This window comes from Oryx dammah, unplaced genomic scaffold (assembly GCF_014754425.2).
Source record: "Oryx dammah isolate SB20612 unplaced genomic scaffold, SCBI_Odam_1.1 HiC_scaffold_27, whole genome shotgun sequence".
NCBI classification, from domain to species: domain Eukaryota; kingdom Metazoa; phylum Chordata; class Mammalia; order Artiodactyla; family Bovidae; genus Oryx; species Oryx dammah.
Genome location: NW_024070211.1, coordinates 135,656,019 through 135,682,373, shown reverse-complemented (window position 1 = coordinate 135,682,373; position 26,355 = coordinate 135,656,019). Strand labels below are relative to the sequence as shown.

Below are 26,355 nucleotides of genomic sequence, written 5' to 3'. Positions count from 1 at the left end.
GTCATAAATCAAACCTAACAAATTTAAGAATATTGAGATCATATCAGTCATCTTCTCCAACCACAACACTATGAGGCTAGATACCAATTACAAGAAAAAACTGTAAGAAACACAAACACATGGAGATTAAAAAACATGTTTCTAAATAACCAACAGGTTACTGAAGAACTCAAAAGGGAAATTTAAAAATTTCTAGAAATGACTGACAATGAAAAAACAACAACTCAAAACCTATGGGATGCAGTAAAAGCAGTTCTAAGAAGAAAGTTTATAGCAATACAATCCTACCTCAAGAAACAAGAGAAACATCGAATAGACAATCTAACTTACACATAAAACAACTGGAAAAAGAAGAAGAAAAAAAAACCCCAAAATTAGTAAGAGGAAAGAAATCATAAGAATCCGAGAAGAAATAAATGAAAAAGAAATGAAAGAAACAATAGTAAAGATTAATAAAACTAAAAGCTGATTCTTTGAGAAGATAAACAAAATTGACAAACCTTTAGCCAGATTCATCAAGAAAAAAAGAGAGAAGAATCAAATCAACAAAATTAGAAATGAAAAAGGAGAGATTATGACAGACAATGCAGAAATAAAAAGGATTGTAAGAGACTATTATGAAAAACTATATGGTAATAAATTGGATAACCTGGAAAAAAAATGGACACATTCTTAGAAAAGTTCAATCTTCCAAGACTGAACTGGGAAGAAATAGAAACTATTAACAACCCAATTAAAAGCTCTGAAATTGAAGTTGTGGTCAAAAAGCAAAAACCCAGGACCAGATGGCTTCACAGGAGAATTCTATCAAACTTTTAGAGAAGAGTTAATGCCTATCCTAAAACTTTTTCAAAAAATTTCAGAGGAAAGAACACTTCCAAACTCATTCTATGAGGCCACCATCACCCTGATATCAACACCAGACAAAGACACAAAAAAAGAAAACTACAGGCCAATATCACTGATGAACATAGATGCAAAAATCCTCAACAAAATTTTAGCAGACAGAATTCAGCAACACATCAAAAAGTTCATAAACCATAATCAAGTTGGGTTTATTCCAGGAATGCAAGGATTATTCAATATACAAATATCAATCAATGTGGTACACCATATTAACAAATTGAAAGATAAAAACCATACGATAATCTCAATCGATGCATAAAAAGCCTTTGACAAATTTCAGCACCCATTTATGATTACAACTCTTCAAAATATGGGCATAGAAGGAACCTACCTCAACATAGGAAAGACCATATATGATAGGCCTATGGCAAATATTATTCTCAATGGTGAAAAACTGAAAGCATTCCCCCTAAAGATCAGGAACAAGACAAGGATGTCCACTTTCACCCTTATTATTCAACATAGCTCTGGAAGTTCTAGCTAGAGCAATCAGAGAAGAAAAAGAAACAAAAGGAATCCAGGTCAAAAAAGAAGAAGTGAAGGTCTCACTGTTTGCAGATGATATGATATTGTACATAGAAAACCTGAAAGATAGTATCAGAAAATTACTAGAGCTAATCAGTGAATTTAGCAAAGTTGCAGGATATGAAATCAATATACAGAAATTACTTGCATTTCTATATACTAACAATGAAAAATCAGAAAGAGAAATTAAGGAATCAATCCCATCCACCATTACAACAAAAAGAATTAAATATCTGGGAATAAACTTACCTAAGCAGACAAAATAACTCTACACAGAAAATTATAAGACACTGATGAAAGAAATCAAATATGACATAAACAGATGGAGAGATATTCCATGTTCCTGGGTAGGAAGAATAGGAAGAATCAATAGTGTGAAAATGACTATACTACCAAAAGCAATCTACACATTCAGTGCAATCCCTATCAAATTACCAATGGCATTTTTCACAGAACCAGAACAAAAAATTTCACAATTCATATGGAAACACAAAACACCCTGAATAGCCAAAGGAGTCTTGAGAAAGAATGGAGCTGGAGGAATCAACCTTCCTGGCTTCAGATTATACTACAAAGCTGCAGTCAACAGAAATATAGACCAATGGAATAAGAGAGAAAGCCCAGAAATAAACCCATGCACCTATGGGTACCTTATTTTTAACAAAAGAGGCAAGAATATACAATGGGGAAAAACAGCCTCTTCAATAAATGATGTTGGGAAAACTGGACAGCTACATGTAAAAGAATGAAAAGAGAACACTTCCTAACACCATACACAAAGATTAACTCAAAATGGACCTAAATGTAAGACCAGAAACTATAAAACTCTTAGAGGAAAACAGAGACAGAACACTTGATGACATAAATCAAAGCGAGATCCTCTATGACCCACCTCTTCAGTTCAGTTCAGTTCAGTCGCTCAGTAGTGTCCGAGTCTTTGTGACCCCATGAATCGCAGCACGCCAGGCCTCCCTGACCATCACCATCTCCCAGAGTTCACTCAGACTCACGCCCATCGAGTCCATGATGCCATCCAGCCATCTCATCCTCAGTCATCCCCTTCTCCTCCTGCCACCAATCCCTCCCAGCATCAAAGTCTTTCCCAATGAGTCAACTCTTCACATAAGGTGGCCAAAGTACTGGAGCTTTAGCTTTAGCATCATTCCTTCCAAAGAAATCCCAGGGTTGATCTCCTTCAGAATGGACTGGTTGGATCTCCTTGCAGTCCAAGGGACTCTTAAGAGTCTTCTCCAACACCACAGTTCAAAAGCATCAATTCTTCGGTGCTCAGCCTTCTTCACAGTCCAACTCTCACAACCATACATGACCACAGGAAAAACCATGGCCTTGACTAGACGGACCTTAGTCGGCAAAGTAATGTCTCTACTTTTGAATATACTATGTAGGTTGGTCATAACTTTTCTTCCAAGGAGTAAGCGTCTCTTAATTTCATGGCTGCAACCACCTCTTAGACTTACAGAAATAAAAATAAACAAGTGGGACCTGATTAAACTTAAAAACTTTTGCACGGCAAAGGAAACTATAAGCAATATGAAAAGACAACCCTCATAATGGGAGAAAATAATAGCAAATTAAACAACTGACAAAAGATTAATTTCCAAAATACACAAGCAGTTCATACAACTCAATACCAGAAAAACAAACAACTGAATCAAAAAGTTAGAAAAAGACCTAAACAGACATTCCTCCAAGGAAGACATACAGATGGCTAACGAACACATTGAAAAGAGGCTCAACATCTCTCATTATTAGAGAAATGCAAATCAAAACTACAACAAGATACCACTTCACGCCAGTCGGAATGGCCATTATCAAAAAGTCTACAAACAATAAAAGCTGGAGAGAGTGTGGAGAAAAGAGAATGCTCTTACACTGTTGGTGGGAATGTAAATTGATACAGCCCCTATGGAGGACAGTATGGAGACTCCTCAAAAAACTAAGAATAAAACCAGCATATGACCCAGCAATCCCACTCCTAGGCATATACCCTGAGGAAACCAAAATTGAAAAAGACACATGTACCACATTGTTCATTGCAGCACTATTTACAACAGCTAGAACAACCTAGATGTCCACCGACAAAATGGATAAAGAAGTTGTGGTATATATACACAATGGAATATTACTCTGCCATAAAAAGGAATGCATTTGAGTCAGTTCTAATGGGGTGGATGAACCTAGAGCCTATTATACAGAGTTGAAGTCAGAAAGAGAAAGATAAATATCACATTCTCTAACACTGAGAAGGCAATGACACCCCACTCCAGTACTCTTGCCTGGAAAATCCCATGGACGGAGGAGCCTGGAAGGCTGCAGTCCATGGGGTCGCTGAGGGTCAGACACGACTGAGCGACTTCACTTTCACTTTCTTGCATTGGAGAAGGAAATGGCAACCCACTCCAGTGTTCTTGCCTGGAGAACCCCAGGGATGGGGGAGCCTCGTGGGCTGCCGTCTGTGGGGTCACACAGAGTCGGATACGACTGAGGTTACTTAGCAGCAGCAGCAACACATATATACGGAATCTAGAAAAAATGGTACTGAAGAATTTATTTGCAGGACAGCAATGGAGAAACAGACATAGAGAATAGACTTATGGACATGGGGAGAGGGGAGGAGAGGGGAGATGTATGAAAAGAGTAATATGGAAACTTACATCACCATACATAAAATAGATAGCCAGCGGAATTTGCTGTATGGCTCAGGAAACCCAAAGAGGGGCTCTGTATCAACCTAGAGGGGTGGGATGGGAAGAGAGATGGGAGGGAGTTTCAAAAGGCAGGGGCTATATATATACTTATGGCTGATTCATGTTGTGCTTTAACAAAAACAACAAAATTCTATAAAGCAATTATCCTTGAATAAATAAGTAAATAAATACTAATGTGATGCCAGCCAGAGGAAGCTAAGCTGTTGCAGCATTCATTAATATATTGCCATTAAAAGAAGAGACAAATAACAGAAACAGAAAGCCAAGTTATAAAATTAGTCTAATAAATTACAGTAACCATGCTCTCACTTGAACTACTTCTATATCTATTCTACTGTAAATTATCTTTTCTATTAAGAATTTTAAAGTTTTGGCCTTTATGTCTATAATCCACATTTCAGTTAATCTTTTGATAAAGTAGAAAGTGTGGACTGAAATTCATTTCTCCTGCATATGTATGTTCACTCATTCCAGGACTATTTGTGAAAAAATTATCCTTTCTCCACTTAATTGGCTTTACACCTTTGTCAAAAATCACTTTGTCAAAAGTCATGTATGTGAGGATTTATATCTGAAATTTGCATCTGATATTTATATCCTTTTTTCTATTTACCTTCCACCTATCTTGATGCTAATCACACTGTTTCTGGTTGTTTTTTTTTTTTTTTTTTTTGTGGCTTTATAATAAGTTGTGAAATTAGGTAGTACTAGCCCTTCCAATTTGTTCTGCACTTTAAGACTTGTTTTTGACCATTCTGGATACTTTGAATTTCCATATAAATTTTAAAATCAGTTTGTCAATTTCTACAAAAAGAAAAATTTGCTGTTTTTTTATAGGAATTGCATGACTCTATAGATCAATCTAGGAAGAACTAATACTTTAATGATGTTGAGTTTTCTGATCCATGACCAAAATATATCACCCCATCTATTTTTATCTTCTTTAATTATTATCTGCAATATTTTGTTTTTTTCTTGCATATGTTTGGTCAGATTTCACCTATTTTATATATTGATGCTATTGTAAATGGCATTTTTATTTCCACTTCCAATTATTTGTTGTTAGAATATAGAAAACCATTAATTTTTCTATATTGATCCTGTATTGTACACTTGTTAATTTTAGTTATGATTTTTCAGTTTTTGTTTTGTTTTTTTCTTTTGTAGATTCCTTCAGATTTTTCACATGAACAATCATGTAATATGCAAATAGACTTAATTCTTCCTTGCCAATGTGGATGCCTTGTATTTCTTTTCTTGACTTATTGTACCAAGAGCCTCCAGTAAAATGCATTTAAGTGGTAAGAACAGACATCTTTGTCTTGTTTCTGATCTGAGGAAAATATTCAGTTTTCCTCTTTTAACTATGATGCTGGTCATAATATTTTCACAGATGCTCTTTATCAGGCTGATGAAGCTCACTTTTTCCCTACTTTATTGAGTGATTTGATCAGTAATGGATGTTGAATTTGCCAAATATTTTTCTATAACTATTGAAATAATCATATGGATTTTTTCACTTAGTTTGCTAGTAAACTGCATTGGTTGATATTTTCAAATATAGCACCAATCTTCCATTTCTAGGATAAATTCCACTTATTATGTATTATTCATTTTATAAGTCGTCAAATTGGATTAGCTAATTTTTAAATATATTATTTGTGCTCATAAAAAGTATTTGTCAACAGTTTTCTTATCTTGGTTTTATCTGCTTCAGGCATCAGGCCCTTATTAAGTAAGTTGAGAAGTATTCTCTCTTCAATTTGCTATAAAATTTTGTGTAGAATTGGTATTGTAGTATTATTGCTTCCTTAAACATTTGGTAGAGTTCACAAAAGCTATCTTAGCCTGTTTTTGTTTGCTTTGCTTTGTTCTTTCTGGGAAGATTTTTCATTACAAATTCAATTTCTTTAATAGATATAGGGCTACTCAGGTTACCTAGTTCCTCTTGAGTGAGGTTTGGTAGAGTATGTCTTTCAAGGGAATTGTCCATTTAATCTAAATTGTGAATGTTATTGACATAAAGTTGTTCACAATACTCCCTAACAATGTCTTTAATGTCTGTGTGCTCTGTAGTGATATAATTCTCTTATTCCTGATACTGGTAATTTATGTCTTCTCTCTTATTTTCTTCATCAGTTTGGTCAGAAGTTTCTCAGAATCATTTATCCTATCAAAGAACTAGCTTTTTTTCTTTCATTGATTTTCTCTATTGTTTTTCCTGTTCTCCATGCTGGCCTGTGTTTCTTCAGCTTATTTTCAGTTTAATTTGCTCTTCCTTATCTAGTTTCTTCAGATTGAAGCTGAGGTCACTAATTTGAGACAATTCTTCTTTTCCAATTGGTATTTAATGGTATATAATCCCTTCTAAATACTGTTTTAGAGCAGGGACCAGAAAACTACACTTGCAGTCTAGAATATAGACGTGCACATTCATTTGTGTGTTGTCTGGGGCTGCCTTCCTGCAACAGTGGCAGAGTTGAGAGATTGCATCAGGGACCATAAGGCCCATATGCCTGTAATAGTAAGTATATGGCCTTTTAAGAAGTTTGCTGACTCCTGCTTGAGAGGAACCCTAAAAATTTTGTTTTCATAATTCAATTAAAAATATTTTGCAATTTCACTTCCTTCTTTGATTCTTGGAATATTTTACATAGGTTTTTCAATTTATGCTGTTAAAAATAGCTGTTTCATATAGATCTTTTAAATATCTACTTTTAAAATAACTATTTCTTATAATTTCCCAAACGAAATATCCAAGTCAAAGTATAGGTCTTGAAAAAGTAAATAACCTATTATGCTTTTTTTTTAATCAAAGTATCATCAGTTTATAAAATTATTTAAGTTTCATGTGTATAACAATTATGACATGGCTTAGTGTAGTTTCTTCATGTTTCTTGTGCTCTGAATTCACTGGACTTTCTGAATCTCTGAGATTATATCTTTCATAAAATTTGAAATTTTAGACCATGTTTTCTTCAACTGTCTTTCTCTGTTCCTCTCTCTTTCAGAGATAAGAATTATAAATATATTAGGCCACTTGGAGTTTCCCTTTAGCTCGTGAATGTCTTTCATTACTTTTCATTCTATTTTGGACCTATGTCCTTAATTTCACTAATCTTTTCTTATGAAATTCTTAATTTGCTGTTTTAATCCTAACAAAAGATTTTAATCTCATACATTACAGTTTTCATTTTTAGAAGTTTGATTTGGGCCTTTAAAAAAATATGTCTTTCATGTTTCTTTTTATTTTTTTAAATTTAAATTTATTTATTTTAATTGGAGGTTAATTACTTTACAATATTGTATTGGTTTTGCCATACATCAACATGAATCCACCATGGGTATACACATGTTCCCCATCCTGAACCCCCCTCCCTTCTCCCTCCCCGTACCATCCCTCTGGGTCATCTCAGTGCACCATGTTTCTTTTCAACTTAATGAACATCTGGAATACAGTAAAAAAAAAAAAAAAGAAGAAGAAGAAGAAGAAGAAAGAAAGAAAGAAAGAAAGAAAAGTTTTAACACACTTGTCTGTTAATTATAACACCTGTGTCTATTCTGGGTTGATTCGAAATGGTTCATGCTCTCCTCATGATAGATCAAATTTTCTTGCTTCTTTGCATGCCTGGTAATCTTTGATTGGATGTCAGACATTGTGATTTTTACCTTGTGTGTTGTTGAATATTTTTGCATTCCTATAAATATTCTTGATGTTTGTTTTTGGATGTAGTTAAACTATTTAAAAACAATTTGATTATTTGAAGTTTATTAGATTTATTAGGTGGAATCAGGGCCAATACCTCATGAATTAAGAGGTTTACAGTCTTCCTGGCAGAAATAGACATTATTCTTGGCCCTCAGTGTATTAAGCACTCTTCCCTCTAATCTTTTTGGGTTATTCTTCCCCTGGACACAGGTAGTTTCCCTCTGCAAGTACTCAGAGGTTCTCTCTGTCTCCAACTCTCCCCTCTCTGGTTCTCTGTCTTGTTCCCTCCAAAGTTCTACCTCCCCGACTCTAGAAATATGGTAGGCTCCACATAGGTTCTGTTTCCCTGAACTGCATCCTGGAAAATCTCTCAAGGCAGTGAGCTGGGACAACCATAAGTTCATTTCATTTGTTTCCCATTTCTCAGGGATCACTGCCCTTTTTTACTGATATCTAGTACCTTGATTACCACTGTCTGGTTTTCGTTTGTTTCTGGGTTTGTTTTTGGGGTTTTGGTTTATTTTCTTTTTGGATGTCTCAAGCAAGAGGGTAAAGACAGTCCCTGTTACTCCATCTTGGTCAGAGCAGCTTTTTTTTTTTTTTTCTGATGTATAGCCACATACAAACATTCATGCAGACTACATGCACCAAAATAAGTGGTTTCCCTGGTAGCTCAGCTGGTAAAGAATATGCCTGCAGTGCAGGAAACCCGGGTTCAATCTCTGGGTCAGGAAGATCCTCTGGAGAAAGAAACTACAACCCACTCCAGTATTCTTGCCTAGAGAATTGCAGGGACAGAGGATCCTGCCAGGCAACAGTCCATGGGGTTGCAAGAGTCAGACACGACTTAGTGACTAAACTACCACCAAGCAACTAAGCAAAATATTGAGAGGATTTATTTCTGGATGGTGGGATTATGACAATTTTTTATTTCTGATATGTGTGTGTGTGACTGTGTGTGTGAATGTGACTGACATTCTCTAAAATAAATGTATTACTATAAAATAAAAATAATAAAACATTATTTTCCTGTGAAAATAGGTCTCTCTCTCATGTGTATGCAACCTATCCTGGGTGACAGATTACAAAGCAAATTACAGGGTTCACACACTTTCTGGTATGCTCATGTGACATGGTAAGGAGGGGCCTGCCGCTCAGCTCATGCAGCAAGACTGGTGAAGTACCACAGTTGGCTTTCAGAGCAACCAGGGAGTATTAAATTTAGCCAAAGTATCTAAGTTGTACCCTGAATCTCTAGAACACAGTAGGCCCACAAAATGCCCTTCAACACCTTAGAGCCATGAACTCTCAAAGGCTAAAATATTTTTATGAAAGATAGCAAATATACACAAACATACTAACACACTTCAGAGACACACAGGCATAAATGTATCACCTATAATAAGTGACACCAATTTGAAAGCATTTTTATTGATACTTCAAAGAAGAGATATTGAGAAAATTCTAGTGATCAAAGAATGACAAATGAAAATTAATTGTATAATTTAACTTTAACTCTAAGATATGTAAAATACCATTTGCACTCTCTTTAATACTTTGCTTTTATTTTTGTTTACAAGAAATTATATATTAATAAGAGCTTACCAAAAATCCAGAAAGACTTTCATTTTCTCACCCTTATTTTAAAAAACTTAAGTTCTTCATCCATGAAGAACTTATTCATCTACCTCAGTTGAAAAATGAGAGGGAGCAGATCATTTAATTCTTAATATTGTTGGAAGAAACCTCAATTCCCATTAATATATTATAGCATACTATGACTAAATAGAAAATGTAATCATTTTCTTAAAATTTTATCAGAATGAGAATGAAGTCAATTCAGACCCCTACATTAGAGGATAAGTCACCTAACCTCCCACTCTCAAGAGGACCAAGAACACTCCATAAGAAGAAGTGATATCCATGTTGGTAAAGTATTACTAAATGTGCAAGTAAGCTGGGGTCTATATTTATTGGAAACAATCTGATTATAGTGATACATACCATCTTCCTCAACTCCTGGTTGGAAACAATAATGACATTTGGTGGGTCCCCAATGGCAGTGGCAGCTCCGCCAATGTTTGTGAAGATCACTTCTGCAATCAGGACTTGTCTTGGATCAAGGTTGAGCACCTCACACAATCTGTCATAAATGAAGGAAAATGAAAACAGTCCCACTATCCATATTGTGAAAGGCACATGTGTGACCTAAATATTTTCAAAGCACTTGCAGGTATAAGAAGCATGCACACACACTCACACACACACACACACACACACACATATCTATGAGAAAGACAATGCTGAGGGGTAAACAATGACAACAGTGCTATAGAGCTACAGGATAAAGTTGACTCTCAGCACTAGACTTCTCTGAAAGTTAACACACAACCCATCTGAACCATCCATGTGAAAATACATTCCTGCCTCACCCCCACAGGTCTGGAGGAAGCACTCGGTGTACAGGCTCCCTTCCAGGGCAGGAAGTGGCACAGATGAATGCATCTTTGCCACCAGACCCCTCTGAGTCAAGGTGGGGCTGGAGCACAAAGCACTGCCGCCCTGTGGCTCACACCACACCTGCCAACCTAGCTCCTTACCCACCTTACCTTTTCAAATGCTGAGGCACTGTGCTTAATTCTAACAAGGAGTACACATTCTATAGCAGTGGCTTTCCACCTTAGCTAAACATTAGATTTGTCTGGGGATGTTAACAGTCTTGCTACCCAGCTCATGATAGAACAACCCTGGGAGATGAGCCTAAGCAGCAGCATTTACAGCTCCCCAAGTGGCCCACTGAGCACACAGTTGAGAAAGAATGCTCTAAAGAAAGTTCAGGGAAAACCTCATGGTGTCTTCTCCACCCACCCACTACATTCCTACTTTCTTACAGAAGCTAGGCCTGAGTCTCGATGTTGGCAGCAAGGGGAGCCCCTGCTGCACTCAAGGACCTTTTTTGGTGGGGGTGCCCTGTGGCATGAGGGATCTTGGTTCCTTACCAGGGAGTGATTCCATACCCCCTGCAATGGAAGCTCAGAGTCTTAACTACCAGACCACCAGGGAAGTGCCTCAAGGGTCCTTTCTACTATCTTCAGGCTCAGAGTATAGCCAGTAGCTCTTCTGAGTAGGATTGGCCTACAGAGCTGTATAGAAGTTGAGAAGGGAGTTCAGAAAAGAGGATCAGACTCCAATCATCAGCAGCAGCTTTCAACTAAGGAAGCCCCAGGCTCTGCTTTTAATAAGAAAAGTATTAGTGTGTGCTAATCAACAATGCCAGATTTGGATGTCTAACTGTAAAGATGGTGTGCTGTACTGTACTTAGTCGCTCAGTCATGTCCAACTCTTTGCCCATGGACTGTAGCCCACCAGGCTCCTCTGTCCATGGGGATTCTCCAGGCAAGAATACTGGAATGAGTATCTTCTCCAAGGGATCTTCTTAACGCAGTGATCGAACCCAGGTCTCCTGCATTGCAGGAGGATTCTTTACCATCTAAACTACCAGGGAAGCCCAACTCTAAAGACTAATGTTACTCATTCCAGACAGAGGCAGAAGAAATGTGATTAAGCTTAGAGAGTCATAAAGAATATAATAGTATAATATAAACAGTGAATCTGAGCACACCAATACTTTAATCATGAAAAATGCAATTTGTATACTAATAAATGGAATTGCTATTCCCACATAGCAATTATAGTGTGCTCACTCACCTAGAGCCGGACATCTTGGAGTGTGAGGTCAAGTAATGGAATTGCTATTCCCACATAGCAATTATAGCGTGCTCACTCACCTAGAGCCAGACATCTTGGAGTGTGAGGTCAAGTAATGGAATTGCTATTCCCACATAGCAATTATAGTGTGCTCACTCACCTAGAGCCAGACATCTTGGAGTGTGAGGTCAAGTGGGCCTGAGGAAGCATTACTACAAACAAAGCTAGAGGAAGTGATGGAATACCAGCTGAGCTAGTTCAAATCCTAAAAGATGATGCTGTTAAAGAGCTGCACTCAATAAGCTAGCAAATTTGGAAAACTCAGCAGTGGCCAAAGGACTAGAAAAAGTCAGTTTTCATTCTAATCCCAAAGAAAGGCAATGCCAAAGAATGCTCAAACTATCACGCAATTGCACTCAACTCACACACTAGTAAAGTAATGCTCAAAATTTTCCAAGTTAGGATTCAATAGTATGTGAACTGAGAACTTCCAGATATTCAAGCTGGATTCAGAAAAAAGCAATGGAACCAGAGATCAAATTGTCAACATCTGCTATATCATAGAAAAAGCAAGAGAATCCCAGAAAAACATCTACTTCTACTTTATTGACTATGCCAAAGCCTTTGACTGTGTCAGAGCAAACTGTGGAAAATTCTTCAAGAGATAGGAATATCAAACCACCTTACCTACCTCCTGAGAAATCTGTATGTAGGTCAAGAAGCAACAGATAGAACTGGACATGGAACAACAGACTGCTTCCAAATTGGGACAGGAGTACATCAAGGCTGTATTGTCACTCTGCTTATTTAATTTATATGCAGAGTACATCATGTGAAATGTGGGGTTGGATAAAGCACAAGCCAGAATCAAGATTGTCAAGAGAAATATCAATAACATCAGATATGCAGATGACACCACCCTTATGGCAGAAAGCAAAGAGGAACTAAAGAGACTCTTGATGAAAGTGCAAGAGGAGAGTGAAACCTGGCTTAGAACTCAGCATTCAAAAAACTAAGATCATGGCATTTGGTCCCATCATGTCATGGCAAATAGATGGGGAAACAAGGGAAAGAGTGACAGACTTTATTTTCTTGGCCTCCAAAATCACTGCAGATGGTGACTGCAGTCATGAAATTAAAAGATGCTTTCTCCTTGGAAGAAAAGCTATGACAAACCTAGGCAGCATATTAAAAAGCAGAGACATTAATTTGCTGACAAGGTCCATCTAGTCGAAGCTATGGTTTTTCCAGTAGTCATGTATGGATGGACCATAAAGAAAGCTGGGCACCAAAGAATCGATGCTTTTGAACTGTGGTGTTGGAGAAGACTCTTGAGAGTCCCTTGGACTGCAAGGAGATCAAACCAGTCAATCCTAAAGGAGATCAGTCCTGAATATACATTGGAAGGGCTGATGCTGAAGTTGAAGCTCCAATACTTTGGCCACCTGATGCAAAGAACTGACTCACTGGAAAAGAGCCTGATGCTGGTGAGAGGGTAACAGACAGGAAGGCTAGGGGGTCTCCAAATGAAGGAAATAGGCTGCAAGGGTCACATGTTTTTTATTTCTCTCTTAAGCGGCAGGAGGAAACAAACTACAACTGTCAGATTTTTTCCCCTTCTCTATACAAAATTAAAAGGTTTATCTTAAAATTCTGTGTTGCCATGACAATACCTGGCTCCACCTGAACCTAACTTCTCAAACCTTGAGCTAACCAATGCGTTTTTCTTATGGAAATGCTTTTCTTAAGCTATGTTAATGAACTATGTATTTACCCTAGATTCTCTTCAAGTCGGTTCTGCTTAAGACTCAGAACCTATAAGGGGCTCAACAAACCTGTATGTTTTACTGATACATTGTTCTCCTAATCTATGTTAATGAAACTATATATTTACTTGGAAACCTGCCTTTCTTCAAGATTCATGTCTATCGTTTTATGGCCTGGGATGATTCACCTGGTGCCAATGTTATCTCAAACTGTATGTTGTGGTTGAGGGACCTGGTGCTACTCTGAGTTTTGAATCATCTCCTTTCTCTAATTAAGAACTCACTGATAGGTATAGACTAGCAAGCAAGTACTCTTTCTACCCCCTTCTGATGTCTATGTCAAAAGCTTTCTCTATCTCTTTTATACTTTAATAAAACTTTATTAAATACACATAAGCTCTGAGAGATCAAGCCTTGTTATTGACCCCAGATTGAATTCTTCTCCAGAGACTATGAATCCCGGTGTCTAGACTCAAGGTGGGAGGAGAAAGGGACAACAGAGGATAAGATGGTTGGATGGCATCACCGACTCGATGGACATGAGTTTGAGCAAGCTCTGGGAGTTGGTGATGGACAGGAAAGCCTGGCATGCTACAGTCCATGTGATAGCAAGAATCAGACATGACTGTGCAACTGAACTGAACTGATTCTCACATAAAATTACAAAGCCAGTTCCTAGCAGAGTGAGGATGTAAACAAATCCCAGCAAGGCTGAGACAAACCTCAGTCGTGCAAGCTGTACAGGGATGTTGAGAATCGGTGCCATCATCAGAGTGTGTAGTGACTTGCTGGAATCAGGCACATTGTGAGATGGTTTCAAACCACTGTCAGCAGCAGAGTTGCCCTGGTTGGAGGGTGGTAGGTGTGAACTGCCTCTTCCCCACTGAAGTGTCCAGGAGCAGGGTTGGTTTTAGCATATGCTTTATCCACCATTTACCCTCAGAAGAATTATACCTCTGGGTATTGGGAGGTGCTACACGTCCTGTGCAGGAAGGCTAAATCTAGCATTTTGCCCCTCAAATCCATACTTGCACATGGACCATGACAATGCAGCCAGGCTTGCAGAAGCCTGGGCAACAGATTAACTCATAACACTGCAGGCCAATCCACGGGCTGATGCTAACTCTCTGTTCCTCTCTACCCTTCTTTCTCCTCTTCCTACTCCACATTCTAACTTACTCCTCCTCTGAGAGTCACTACTCTCCCAAACACCAAAGGCATCACCCAGAATTAGTCCTGCACTCTGGAAGTAGCCCCTTGTTGGTGACATTGAACTTGCTGAGTCTCATGCCTCATAAGCAGGAGAATCTCTTATCTGGTAGAATCCTCAGAACACTGGCTTGTTTTCATTCCTTTGATGGAACAACCCAGATCAGTGCAGCTAAAGTGAGTACATTTAGAAAAATATCCTTACTACCTAGCTTCCCAGAAGCCACCAGGCATACCTGTAACCCCTCGGTCTCTCTAGAACCAGCCAGCACCAGCACATGTTGAGTCTAAGCAGGGGAAGACCAGGATATGCTAAGAACCATCTTTAAAATAAAGGACATAACGTCTAGATAAAAGTGTAGGTCCATGACCTTGGAAGGGGCTGCACAATCACAGGCTGAAGCCCAAGCCCCAGGAGGCCCCATGCAATCAGTCCCACAAATGAAATGGGTGGAATTAAAAGGAGCAAAATGGAATCAAACTGAATTTCTCTTTCCCAAAGTTACCTTGCAAAGCCTTGCTAGGCCAGGTCTTGCAACCCTCCAATAATCCCACAAGGATCCTGCCAGAGCAAGACAGTAGCCCCACCTCCTGCTCTCTGGCTGAGAACTCCATAGAGCCCATGGAGTAGAACTCCTGGCCCCTGATGCTCTGTCCCACAGGACATAAACATTTGTGTGTCCTGATTCCTGTAGGCATTTCTGCAACCACTGCTACTGCCATCACAGCTGTGCAGTCAGAGCCACAGTCCCAGTGGATGTGCAGGTCAGACCCCATCATGTGGGAGGAGGGCAGCCAGCACACACTGCCATCAGCTGGTCTGATGTCCACACAAGGCCACTTTGCATACCTTATGGTCACGGGAGTGAAGAGGAGCACTGTTGTGACATTGTCCAGGAAGGCAGAAAGGACAGCAGCAACGAGACATAGCATGAAGATCATGGTCCACACTCTTCCTCGAGACAATTGGTATGCCTGGAATGCAATAAAGAAGAAGCTAGGACCGATGGGGCCAGAAAACAGATGCAACTTTTCATTAGGGACTCTAAGAACTAAGGGTCTAAATAAACACTACAAGGTGGATTAAAACTTAGACCTACAAACTCCTAAACCTGCTGAGATGAGGCAGTAATGACTGGACCTGAACTTTTAAATCCATGCGGGCCTACACTCCTTCCCTCCAATTCTCATTTCAGTACCTTGAGATGGTCTATCTCTCATAAGGTGACAATCTGTCATGTCTGTATCTTTTTACACACTCCTTTTGGTTGGACAGCCTGGGCTGTGACTTTGGGATTCACCTGACCCTAGAGTCTGCTGATCTTTGGGGATCTAGGGGTTGCTTTTAGTACCAAGGTATTGGGAGGAAGAGGCCAGATAGCTACCTGGGAGGTACAAGATAGCGCACAAAATTGGCAAAAATCACAACATGGTTCTATCATTCAAAGTTTGGAAATAAATAAATAAATAACTAATAAATAACTCATCTTTTAAAAGAACTTTTCAGTTTCAAAAAAAAAAAATTCAAGCCTCGCCCTAGTTTGCATTAGTCTTTTCCTCCCAATTCTGATGATAGGATCAACACAAATTCTACCAGTCAGATAATGGTGACGGATTCCCCAGGGTCCCAGTTATAAAAATGAATGCTTATATGTTCAATGTCATAAAGTAATCATTGAAATTATTTCACTTAAAAGCAGAGTAATCAGAAACTGATGACTTAAAATATTTACTCTGAAGTGCAAAACAGTTTTGGTGCATAGCTCTCAACCTGCCAATTTGAACACCATCACACAAATAGTCAACTTGAATACTAGTCTCCTGGATCCTCTTCTTTGGTTATTTGTTGAGAATCTGAAAGTGATGCTCAAAGACACTTTATTTAGCATAGCAATTATACTCAGGTTTGCAGCAGTGATTTTGAAAAGGAGGACAAAATTTTAAAATATTTACTTTAAAACATAGTTTTATTCACTATAAATATGTAATGTAGAAAAAAAGTATCAATTGATACATAACAATTAAATGCCACATCATACATACCTTTACAGCACAATAATCAAAAAATCCAGTTTCTGAAAATATGGCTACTAAGATCATCTATAGGGAAAAGAGAAAAAAGAGACAGAGAATGTTTCAGAGCACCATCCTGAAATGACATCAGTGACCACTTACACATCTGAGCTCTCGCCTCTATATGAAAGCTACCACCTCATCAAACGTCTCACTCTTTTGTTGAGTGTGGTCCACTCACTAACTCTCTGAATCAAGCCCCTTACTAGAAGATTTGCACCTTTACATTTGTCCAAGAGTATGTGCCCAAAGTACATTATCATTCTATCTGAACTTCACAGTAAACATCTGCGTTATAATTACTCTCTGACTTACAGACCAGGAAACTGTCAGGCAGAGAGGAAAAGTGACTTGCTCACAGTCACAAAGCTACAAATAGGGCAGGAAATAGAATAGAATGTGGCCTTTTGCACCTAGGTGTTCACATAAGCAACAATTAAAAGTTTTAAGACTTTTAAACTGACTTAAATTATATTTTTTTTAACTGGCTTAAATTTTATAAGAGTAGTTACAATGAAATGAAGACTGCTGGGAGAAATATTAACAACCTCAAAAATGCAGATGACACCACTCTAATGGCAGAAAGTGAAGAGGAACTAAAGAGCTTCTTGATGAGAGTGAAAGAGGAGAGTGAAAAAAACTGGCTTAAAATACAACATCCAAAAAACTAAGATCATGGCATCCAGTCCCATCACGTCATGGCAAATAGATAGGGAAAAAGTGGAAATAGTGGCAGATTTTATTTTCTTGGGCTTCAAAATCGCAGAGGACAGTGACTTCAGCTACAAAGTTAAAAGACATTTGCTCCTTGGAAGAAAAGCTATGATCAACCTAGACAGCATATTAAAAAGCAGAGACATTACTTTACCAACAAAAGTCCATATAGTCAAAGCTATAGTTTTTCCAGTAGTCATGTATAGATGTAAGAACTGGACCATAAAGAAGGCTGAGTGCTGAAGAATTGATGCTTTCTAACTGTAGTGCTGGAGAAGACTCTTCAGAATCCCTTGGACTGCAAGGAGATCAAATCAGTCAATCCTGATGGAAATCAACCATGAATATCCATTGGAAGGACTGATGCTGAAGCTAAAGCTCCAATACTTTGGCCTGATGCGAAGAACTGACTCATTGGAAAAGACCCTGATGCTGGGAAAGATTGAGGGAATGAGGAGAATGGGGCAAAAACAAATGAGATGGTTGGATGGCATCACCGACTCGATGTGAATTTGAGCAAACTCCGGGATTTGGTGGTGGACAGGGATGCTGTCCACGCGGTTGCAAACAGTCAAACAGAGCCTTGAGCAAAAAAATTTATTTAATTCTCTGTACTTTGGTTTTCTCACCTTACTTCTGTATGTCTTATTCCCTTGTAAGGTTGTTGTGATAATTCAATAGAATTATGTAAACTAAAGTACTTTAGAAAATAGTGGGTCCAAAACTGTGTTTCACAAAAACAGTGCAAAGCAGTACAAATCTCTACCTTGCCTATAATGACCATCATTGTTCATCCTATCCAAATGGCCACTGTGAGGCCATTTATAGAGTGTGGCGCTTCACACCAATGGAAGCTACACATGAATGTGAATGGGTAGGTCCTGTGTGGTCTTCCATTGTTGTGGTGAAACTGTTACACATGTCTGCTGCCAGAACCACCCAAGAGAGACTGCAACTCAGGGACTGGGTGAGTGGTCCCATGGGTGGATGACTGGCAAGAAACAGGGTAAAAAAGATGGGGTTCTAGTTATACAGACTGTCTCCGGACCACACACACCCCGAAGTTCTATATAGAACCTTGTTGAACTGATTCCAACTGAGAAAAAATTAAGCCATTCATTGTTAAAATCCAATATAACTGTATTGAGGATAATTAAAGTGAAGCCCTAATCCAATATGACTGTTGACCTTATAAGAAGAGAGGAGGACACAGACATGCCCAGAGGGACAATCATGTGAGGACTTGAGCGGATGATCAGCTATAAGCCTCAGAAGAAACCAACACTGCAGACATCTTGATCTCGGACATTAGCCTCCAGAACTATGAGGAAATACATTTCTGTTGTTTAAGTCACCCAGTCTATGGTACTTTATTATGGCAATCCCAGCAAACTAATACACCAATCATTTAAGCTTTTTTATAACAAAAACTTATGAGATATCTGGTATGCCTTCCTTTTTCCTTCCATATATCTAAACCCTATATACTTTTCAGAACCCAATACAAACATTAGTTTCTCTATAAAACCTGGATTCAGAGCGCTGACCTGAATCCCACACTGCATCCACAAAGGAAACAGTTACTTTATATCAAATTGAAGCCTGGAGCAGCACAGCCCTCCTTCAGATCACTCAGCCACTGTGGGGTCTGTTCAAGAACACATGAGCCTTTCCCACTGCTGTCCAGACCCTTGTCAAATTCCCCTTATTCCAGTTAAATCTGTTTATGACTCATGTTCCACTCTAACTCACTAGTGTGTCTTAAAATTCCCTTCCTACAGATTGATTTGGTGACACTCTTCATAGCGTGCAGTAGAGTGGTCACTTGAAAATATGGTAAATTAACAAACTATTACTTAGGGACAATTTCTTCCTTTCTTCCTTTATCCATATAATTAAAGGTACATTTTCAATCACTGAAAAATTTATATGGTTCATTTATTTAAGATATATCATTTTATATTTTAAGGACAGTAACTCAAAAAACTGCCAAATTTTCTCAATGGCAAGATTATTTCTCTGTTAGAGGCTTTAGGCTAAAATTTTCCAGCTAACCAACCAGAGCACCAATCACTCCATTCCTCATCACAAGAAATTAGCTAGACCTGCAAACACTTCTCAGTCAAGCCCTAACAGTCAAGCAGCGTGGTGTCCTTAAGAATTAGCAGTGACAGCAGTAAAAGAGAAGGTCCCAGGTTATAGCAAACTTGGGGCCCAGGCCCACCGGGAGGACTGTCATTACCATGCCAAACAGCAGGGCCAGAGTCTCAAAATCAATCCACTCCACCACATGGGTCAGGCTGGGTCTCTGCAATCAAACCACAAATTAGCTAATTAGTTCTGGGCATCATCCTCCTGGCGATAAGCTGTAAACATATGCACTTTACAGAAAACCCACTCATGGCCAGAGTTAAAAATCACAAAAATCACACCGTCCACTTGCCTTTGAAATCCTATTATATCATTACTGAAAAACAGTCATGATCCAAAGCATCGTCACATCAAAACTATGCACTTGTCAATGAGAAAGGCAGACTTCTTAAGCCCTGTCCCTGTCCCTAAGGGAAGGTAGGATCATGGGGAACTGGGAGCCCTGACTGGGAAGTGAGGACACTTGGAGAGTCTGGTTGTTGAAAAAGGACTTCACAGTGGTCCAGAGATTTTCCTGCAGCACAAGGTATGTGCCACATCAATTATTTCCAAAATTAAATAACTACTACTACACTACTCCTTAACAATTAATCAAAATAACAGAGGTTTATGTGTAAGTTTTAGGATTCTGGGACATTTTACCCTGAGAGTTAGTGTTTGTTTATACCAAGTCTAGCCATAAAAAAGAAAAATAAATAAATAACAAAGTCTCACATATTATTTTTACTCTTTGGTTGACTGATTGGCCTTTAGAAACATTTTTCAGAACAATCTCTGAAACTCTACAGAGTTTTCTTTTTTCAATCCCAAGTTCCATGTGTGGCCACCTTGGTCAGTTCAGCACTGCTCCTCAAACAACCCCAGGCCTCCATCTCCAGAGTATTTGGCCTCTCTTGCTTCTCTACATTCATTCCAATGTCCCTGCAGGATGGAACATGCTCAGATCCTGAGGGGACATGCACTTCCAGGGACCTCCTGATGTCTGTCCCCAACCTCACTGTCTCCCACCTCTCTGCTCCAGCCAGGATGGCCTCCCCTGGTCTCCAAGGGCTGACAGCGCATATGGCTGGCTCTAACATTGCTCAGGTGCATGGCCTGGATGAATACTTGACCATCATGAGCTTTTCCTCAGCTAGGATGGGGTGTGTGTGATAAAGTCAAATGTTAATTGCTCATCAATGCTATAAAGTTCATTAGTTCATGCCTTTAACAGGAAATGTGAAATAGTATATTAAAAACTAACCATCTAACACCTAATTATTGGACTGTCTTTGAAGGTAACATTCTATCAAATGCTAAGCCTTTGACTCAAAATGTTACAACTTACGTCACCAATCACAGCCAGTGCTGCTAATGCTGAAAGGGACCCCAACATGGCTGCTAGTGTTCTGTGAACAATCTGGAAAGAAGCATAGAACATTACTTCACTCTAATCCACAAGATTTTAAAACACACAGAAGACTGTATTGGTATAAGTATATGTGAAGATTGGCCATTCTATACCATACCTATTGAAAGTGAAAGTGAAAGTTGTGTCCAACTCTTTGCGATCCCATGGACTGCACAATCCACAGAATTCTCCAGGCCAGAATGGTAGAGTGGTAGCCATGCCCTTCTCCAGGGGATTTTCCAAACCCAGAGATCAAACCCAGGTCTCCCACATTACAGGTGGATTCTTTACAAGCTGAACCACCAGGGAATTTAGGACAATAGATAAATCATGGTTTTCAAAGTCTGGATGCCCACAACTATCACCAGTCTGCTTTCTAAAGAAAGGTGATTTAAGGTGGTTATCTATATCTATTAAAAATTTTTTAATTGTTTTGGGTTTATTTTCTGTTGGCAGGTCTTATTCCTTTTCTTGTGTTTCCTGCCTAGAGAAGTTCCTTTAGTATTTGTTGTAAAGCTGGTTTGATGGTGTTGAATTCTCTTAACTTTTGCTTATCTGGAAAGCTTTTGATTTCTCCATCAAGTCTGAAGAAGAGTCTTGCTGGTAGAGTATTCTTGGTTGTAGGCTCTTCCTTTTCATAATTTTAAATATATCTGGCTTGTAGAATTTGTGTTGCTGCTGCTGCTAAGTCACTTCAGTCGTGTCCGACTCTGTGCGACCCCAGAGACAGCAGCCCACCAGGCTCCGCCATCCCTGGGATTCTCCAGGCAAGAACACTGGAGTGGGTTGCCATTTCCTTCTCCAATGCATGAAAGTGAAAAGTGAAAGTGAAGTCGCTCAGTCATGTCCGACCCTTTGCGACCCCATGGACTGCAGCCCACCAGGCTCCTCCGTCCATGGGATTTTCCAGGCAAGAGTATGGGAATGGGTTGCCATTGATCAGCTAATACCTTGATGGGAGTTCCCTTGTATGTTACTTGTCGTTTTTCTCTTTGTTGCTTTTAATATTTTATCTCTGTCTTTAATTTTTCTCAGTTTGATTACTATGTGTCTCAGTGTGTTCCTCCTTGGGTTTATCCTGCCTGGGACTCTCTGTGATTCCTGGACTTGGTTGACTATTTCCTATCTCATGTTTGGGAATTTTTCAGGTCTTATCTCTTCAAATATTTTCTCAGGTCCTTTCTCTCTCTCTCTTCTCCCCTCTGGGACCCCTATAATGCAAATGTTGGTACATTTAATGTTGTCTCAGAGGTCTCTTAGGCTGTCTTCATTTCTTTTCATTATTTTTTCTATATTCTGTCTGTGCCAGTGATTTCTACCATTCTGTCCTTTATCCATTCTGCTTCAGTTATTCTGCTATTGATTGTTTCTCAGTTGAATTCAGTCACTCAGTCGTGTCCAACTCCTTGTGACCCCATGAATTACAGCACACCAGCCCTCCCTGTCCATCACCAACTCCCGGAGTTTACTCAAACTCATGTCCATCGAGTCGGTGATGTCATCCAGCCATCTCATTCTCTGTCGTCCCCTTCTCCTCCTGCCCCGAATCCCTCCCAGCATCAGGGTCTTTTCCAATGAGTCAGGTCTTTGCATGAGGTGGCCAAAGTACTGGAGTTTCAGCTTTAGCATCAGTCCTTCCAATAAACACCCAGGACTGATCTCTTTAAGGATGGACTAGTTGGACCTCCTTGCAGTCCAAGGGACTTTCAAGAGTCTTCTAAAACACCACAGTTCAAAAGCATCAATTCTTCAGTGCTCAGCTTTCTTCACAGTCCAACTCTCACATCCATACATGACCACTGGAAAAACCATAGCCTTGACGAGACGGACCTTTGTTGGCAAAGCAATGTCTCTGCTTTTCAATATGCTATCTAGGTTGGTCATAACTTTCCTTCCAAGGAGTGAGTGTCTTTTAATTTCATGGCTGCAATCACCATCTGCAGTGATTTTGGAGCCCCCCAAAATAAAGTCTGACACTGTTTCCACTGTTTCCCCATCTATTTCCCATGAAGTGATGGGACGAGAGGCCATGATCTTCGTTTTCTGAATGTTGAGCTTTAAGCCAACTGTTTCACTCTCCTCTTTCACTTTCATCAAGAGGCTTTTTAGCTCCTCTTCACTTTCTGCCGTAAGAGTGGTGTCATCTGCATATCTGAGGTTATTGATATTTCTCCCAGCAATCTTGATTCCAGCTTGTGCTTCTTCCAGCCCAGTGTTTCTCATGATGTACTCTGCATAGAAGTTAAATAAGCAGGGTGACAATATACAGCCTTGACGTCCTCCTTTTCCTATTTGGAACCAGTCTGTTGTTCCATGTCCAGTTCTAACTGCTGCTTCTGAACCTGCATACAGATTTCTCAGGTGGCAGGTCAGGTGGTCTGGTATTCCCATCTCTTTCAGAATTTTCCACAGTTTATTGTGATCCACACAGTCAAACGCTTTGGCATAGCCAATAAAGCAGAAATAAATGTTTTTCTGGAACTCTCTAGCTTTTTCCAAGATCCAGCGGATGTTGGCAATTTGATCTCTGGTTCCTCTGCCTTTTCTAAAACCAGCTTGAACATCTGGAAGTTCACAGTTCACATATTGCTGAAGCCTGGCTTGGAGAATTTTGAGCATTACTTTACTAGCATGTGAGATTGTGAGGTAGTTTGAGCATTCTTTGGCATTTCCTTTCTTTGGGATTGGAATGAAAACTGACCTTTTCCAGTCTTCTGGCCACTGCTGAGTTTTCCAAATTTGCTGGCATATTGAGTGCAGCACTTTCACAGCATCATCTTCCAGGATTTGAAATAGCTCAACTGGAATTCCATCACCTCTATTAGCTTTGTTTGTAGTGATGCTTTCTAAGGCCCACTTGACTTCACATTCCAGGATGTCTGGCTCTAGGTGAGTGATCACACCATCGTGATTATCCAGGTCATGAAGATCTTTTTTGTACAGTTCTTCCTTGTATTCTTGCCACCTCTTCTTAATATCTTCTGCTTCTGTTAGGTCCATACCATTTCTGTCCTTTATTGAGCCCATCTTTGCATGGAATGTCCCCTTGGTATCCCTAATTTTCTTGAAGAGATCTCTAGTCTTTCCTATTCTGTTGTTTTCCTCTATTTCTTTGCATTGATCACTGAGGAAGGCTTTCTTATCTCTTCTTGCTATTCTTTGGAACTCTGCATTAAAATGGGAGTATCTTTCCTTTTTTCCTTTGCTTTTCGCTTCTCTTCTTTTCATAGCTATTTGTAAGGCCTCCTCAGACAGCCATTTTGCTTTTTTGCATTTCTTTTCCATGGGGATGGTCTTGATCCCTGCTTCTAGTGTATTATTTATTTATGTTTGTTTGTTCTTTAGTTCTGCTAGGTCTTTGGTAAACATTTCTTGCCTCTTCTCAGTCTTTGCCTCTATTTTTTTCCTCAGGGTCCTGAATCATCTTCACTATCAATATTCTGAATTCTTTTTCTGGAAGGTTGCCAATCTGCACTTCATTTTGTTGTTTATCTGGGGTTTCATCTTGTCCCTTCATCTGGGACATAACCTTCTGCTTTTTCATGTTCATTACCTTTCTGTAATGTGGTTTTAGTTTTAGTCACTGTAAGACTGTAGTTCTTGCTTCTTTTGTCTGCCCTGTGATGGAGGAGGCTAAGAGGCTTGTGTAAACTTCCTGATGGAAGGGACTGGTGGTGGGAAAACCTGGGTCTTGCTCTGGTGGGCAGGGCCTTGCTCCGTAAAGCTTTAATCCAGTTATCTGCTGATGAGTGGGGTTGCCCTCCCCCCCTGGTAGTTTTTTGACCTGAGAAGACCCAGCCCTCAAGTCTATGGACTCTATGGTCCAGTTAATGGTGACCTCCAAGAGGGCCACCATTAGACCTTAGGGGGACCTTCCCAGACTGCCGCTGCCAATACCCCCATCACTGTGGTGAGCCTCTTCTGACGCACGCCTCCACAGGAGGCCCGCCAAATCTAGCAGGTCGTTTTGGTTCAGTCACCTGTGGAGTCACTGCTCCTTTGCTCTGAGTCTTGACGAGCACAAGGTTTTGTTTGTGCCCTCCAAGACCGGAATCTCTGGTTCCCCCAGTCCTGTGGAAGTCTTGTAATCAAATCCGGCTGGACTTCAAGGTAAATTCCTTGGGAATTCCCAGTCCCTTTGTCAGATCCTCAAGCTGGAAAGTCTGACATGGGGTTCAGAACCTTCACAACAGTGGGAAAACCTCTTTGGTATTACTGTTCTCCAGTTTGTGGGTCACGCACCCGGCAGGTATGGGATTTGATTTTACTGTGACTGTGTCCCTCTTACTGTCTTGCTGCAGTTTCTTCTTTGTTTTTGGATGTGGGGCATCTTTTTTTTCCTTTGGTAGGTTCCAGTGCCCTTCTGTGGATGGTTATTCAACAGCTGGTTGTGATGTGGTGCTCTTGCAGGAGGAGATGAGTGCCCACCCTTCTACTCTGCCATTCTGAACTGGAAGCTCAGCAATCACTTCTTTAAATTAACTTTCTTCCCCCTTCTCTCACTTGTCTCCTTCTGGAATCCAGTTATCCTACATGAACATCTGACAGACAATGAAGGTTTTCTTTGCTCTTTTTCATTTTCTTCTTTGGTCTCCTCTGATTGGGTTATTCAAAGTTCCTTTCCTCTTGATCACTTATTATTTTATCTTCCATTTGGTCTGCTCTGCTGTTGATGTTCTATTGCATCTTCCATCTTCCTCACTGAGTTCTTTAGCTCCAGAATTTCTGTTTGTTTCTGTTTCATGATTTCTATTCATTTGTTAATTTCCTCATTTTTTTCGTGTGTTGTTTTCCTGGTTTCACTGAATTATCTTTTTATCTTTCCTTGTAGCTCATTGAGTATCCTCAGTATAACTATTTTTAATTTATTTATTTATTTTAATTGGAGGCTAATTACTTTACAATTTTAAAAGTTACACTCCATTTACAGTTATTACAAAATGTTTGCAATAGTCCTCATATTGTACAATACATTCTTGTAGCTTATCTTAACACCCAATAATTTGTACCTCCCACTCTCCCACCCTTATATTTTGCCTCTACTCCCTCCCTGCAGGTAACCAGTACTTTGTTCTCTGAATCAGTATAGCTACTTTTGATGCTTTATCAGCTAGATAGCAATATTCTGTGCTTTTGAGTTAACTTATTGAATGACTGTTGTTATCTTTGGTGATGATATATTTCCTTGATTTTTCATATTCCTTGTAGCTTTACATTGATGCTTTCTCATTTGAAGTAGCAGTCAGTTAGTCAGTTAGTTCAGTTGCTCAGTCATGTCCAACTCTTTGCGACCCCATGGAATGCAGCACGCCAGGCTTCCCTGTCCATCACCAACTCCCGGAGCTTGTTCAAACTCATGTCCATCGAGTCAGTGATGCCATCTAACCATCTCATCCTTTGTTGTCCACTTCTCCTCCTGCCTTCAGTCTTTCCCAGCATCAAGGTCTTTTCCAATGAGTCAGTTCTTTGCATCAG

At 39.5% G+C, this 26,355-nt stretch overlaps 1 protein-coding gene across 1 annotated transcript in view; it reads right to left on the bottom strand.

The window, feature by feature from the left end:
- Positions 1 to 26,355, bottom strand: part of OCA2 (OCA2 melanosomal transmembrane protein) — a 361,910-nt gene that overhangs the window by 229,844 nt on the left and 105,711 nt on the right. The window contains exons 10-14 of the mRNA XM_040227913.1: positions 20,818 to 20,889; positions 19,582 to 19,647; positions 16,596 to 16,652; positions 15,403 to 15,527; positions 9,874 to 10,012 (exon numbers count right to left, since the gene is read on the bottom strand). Coding sequence (XP_040083847.1) covers positions 9,874 to 10,012; positions 15,403 to 15,527; positions 16,596 to 16,652; positions 19,582 to 19,647; positions 20,818 to 20,889 — 459 coding nt within the window. The remainder of the gene's footprint in view (positions 1 to 9,873; positions 10,013 to 15,402; positions 15,528 to 16,595; positions 16,653 to 19,581; positions 19,648 to 20,817; positions 20,890 to 26,355) is intronic.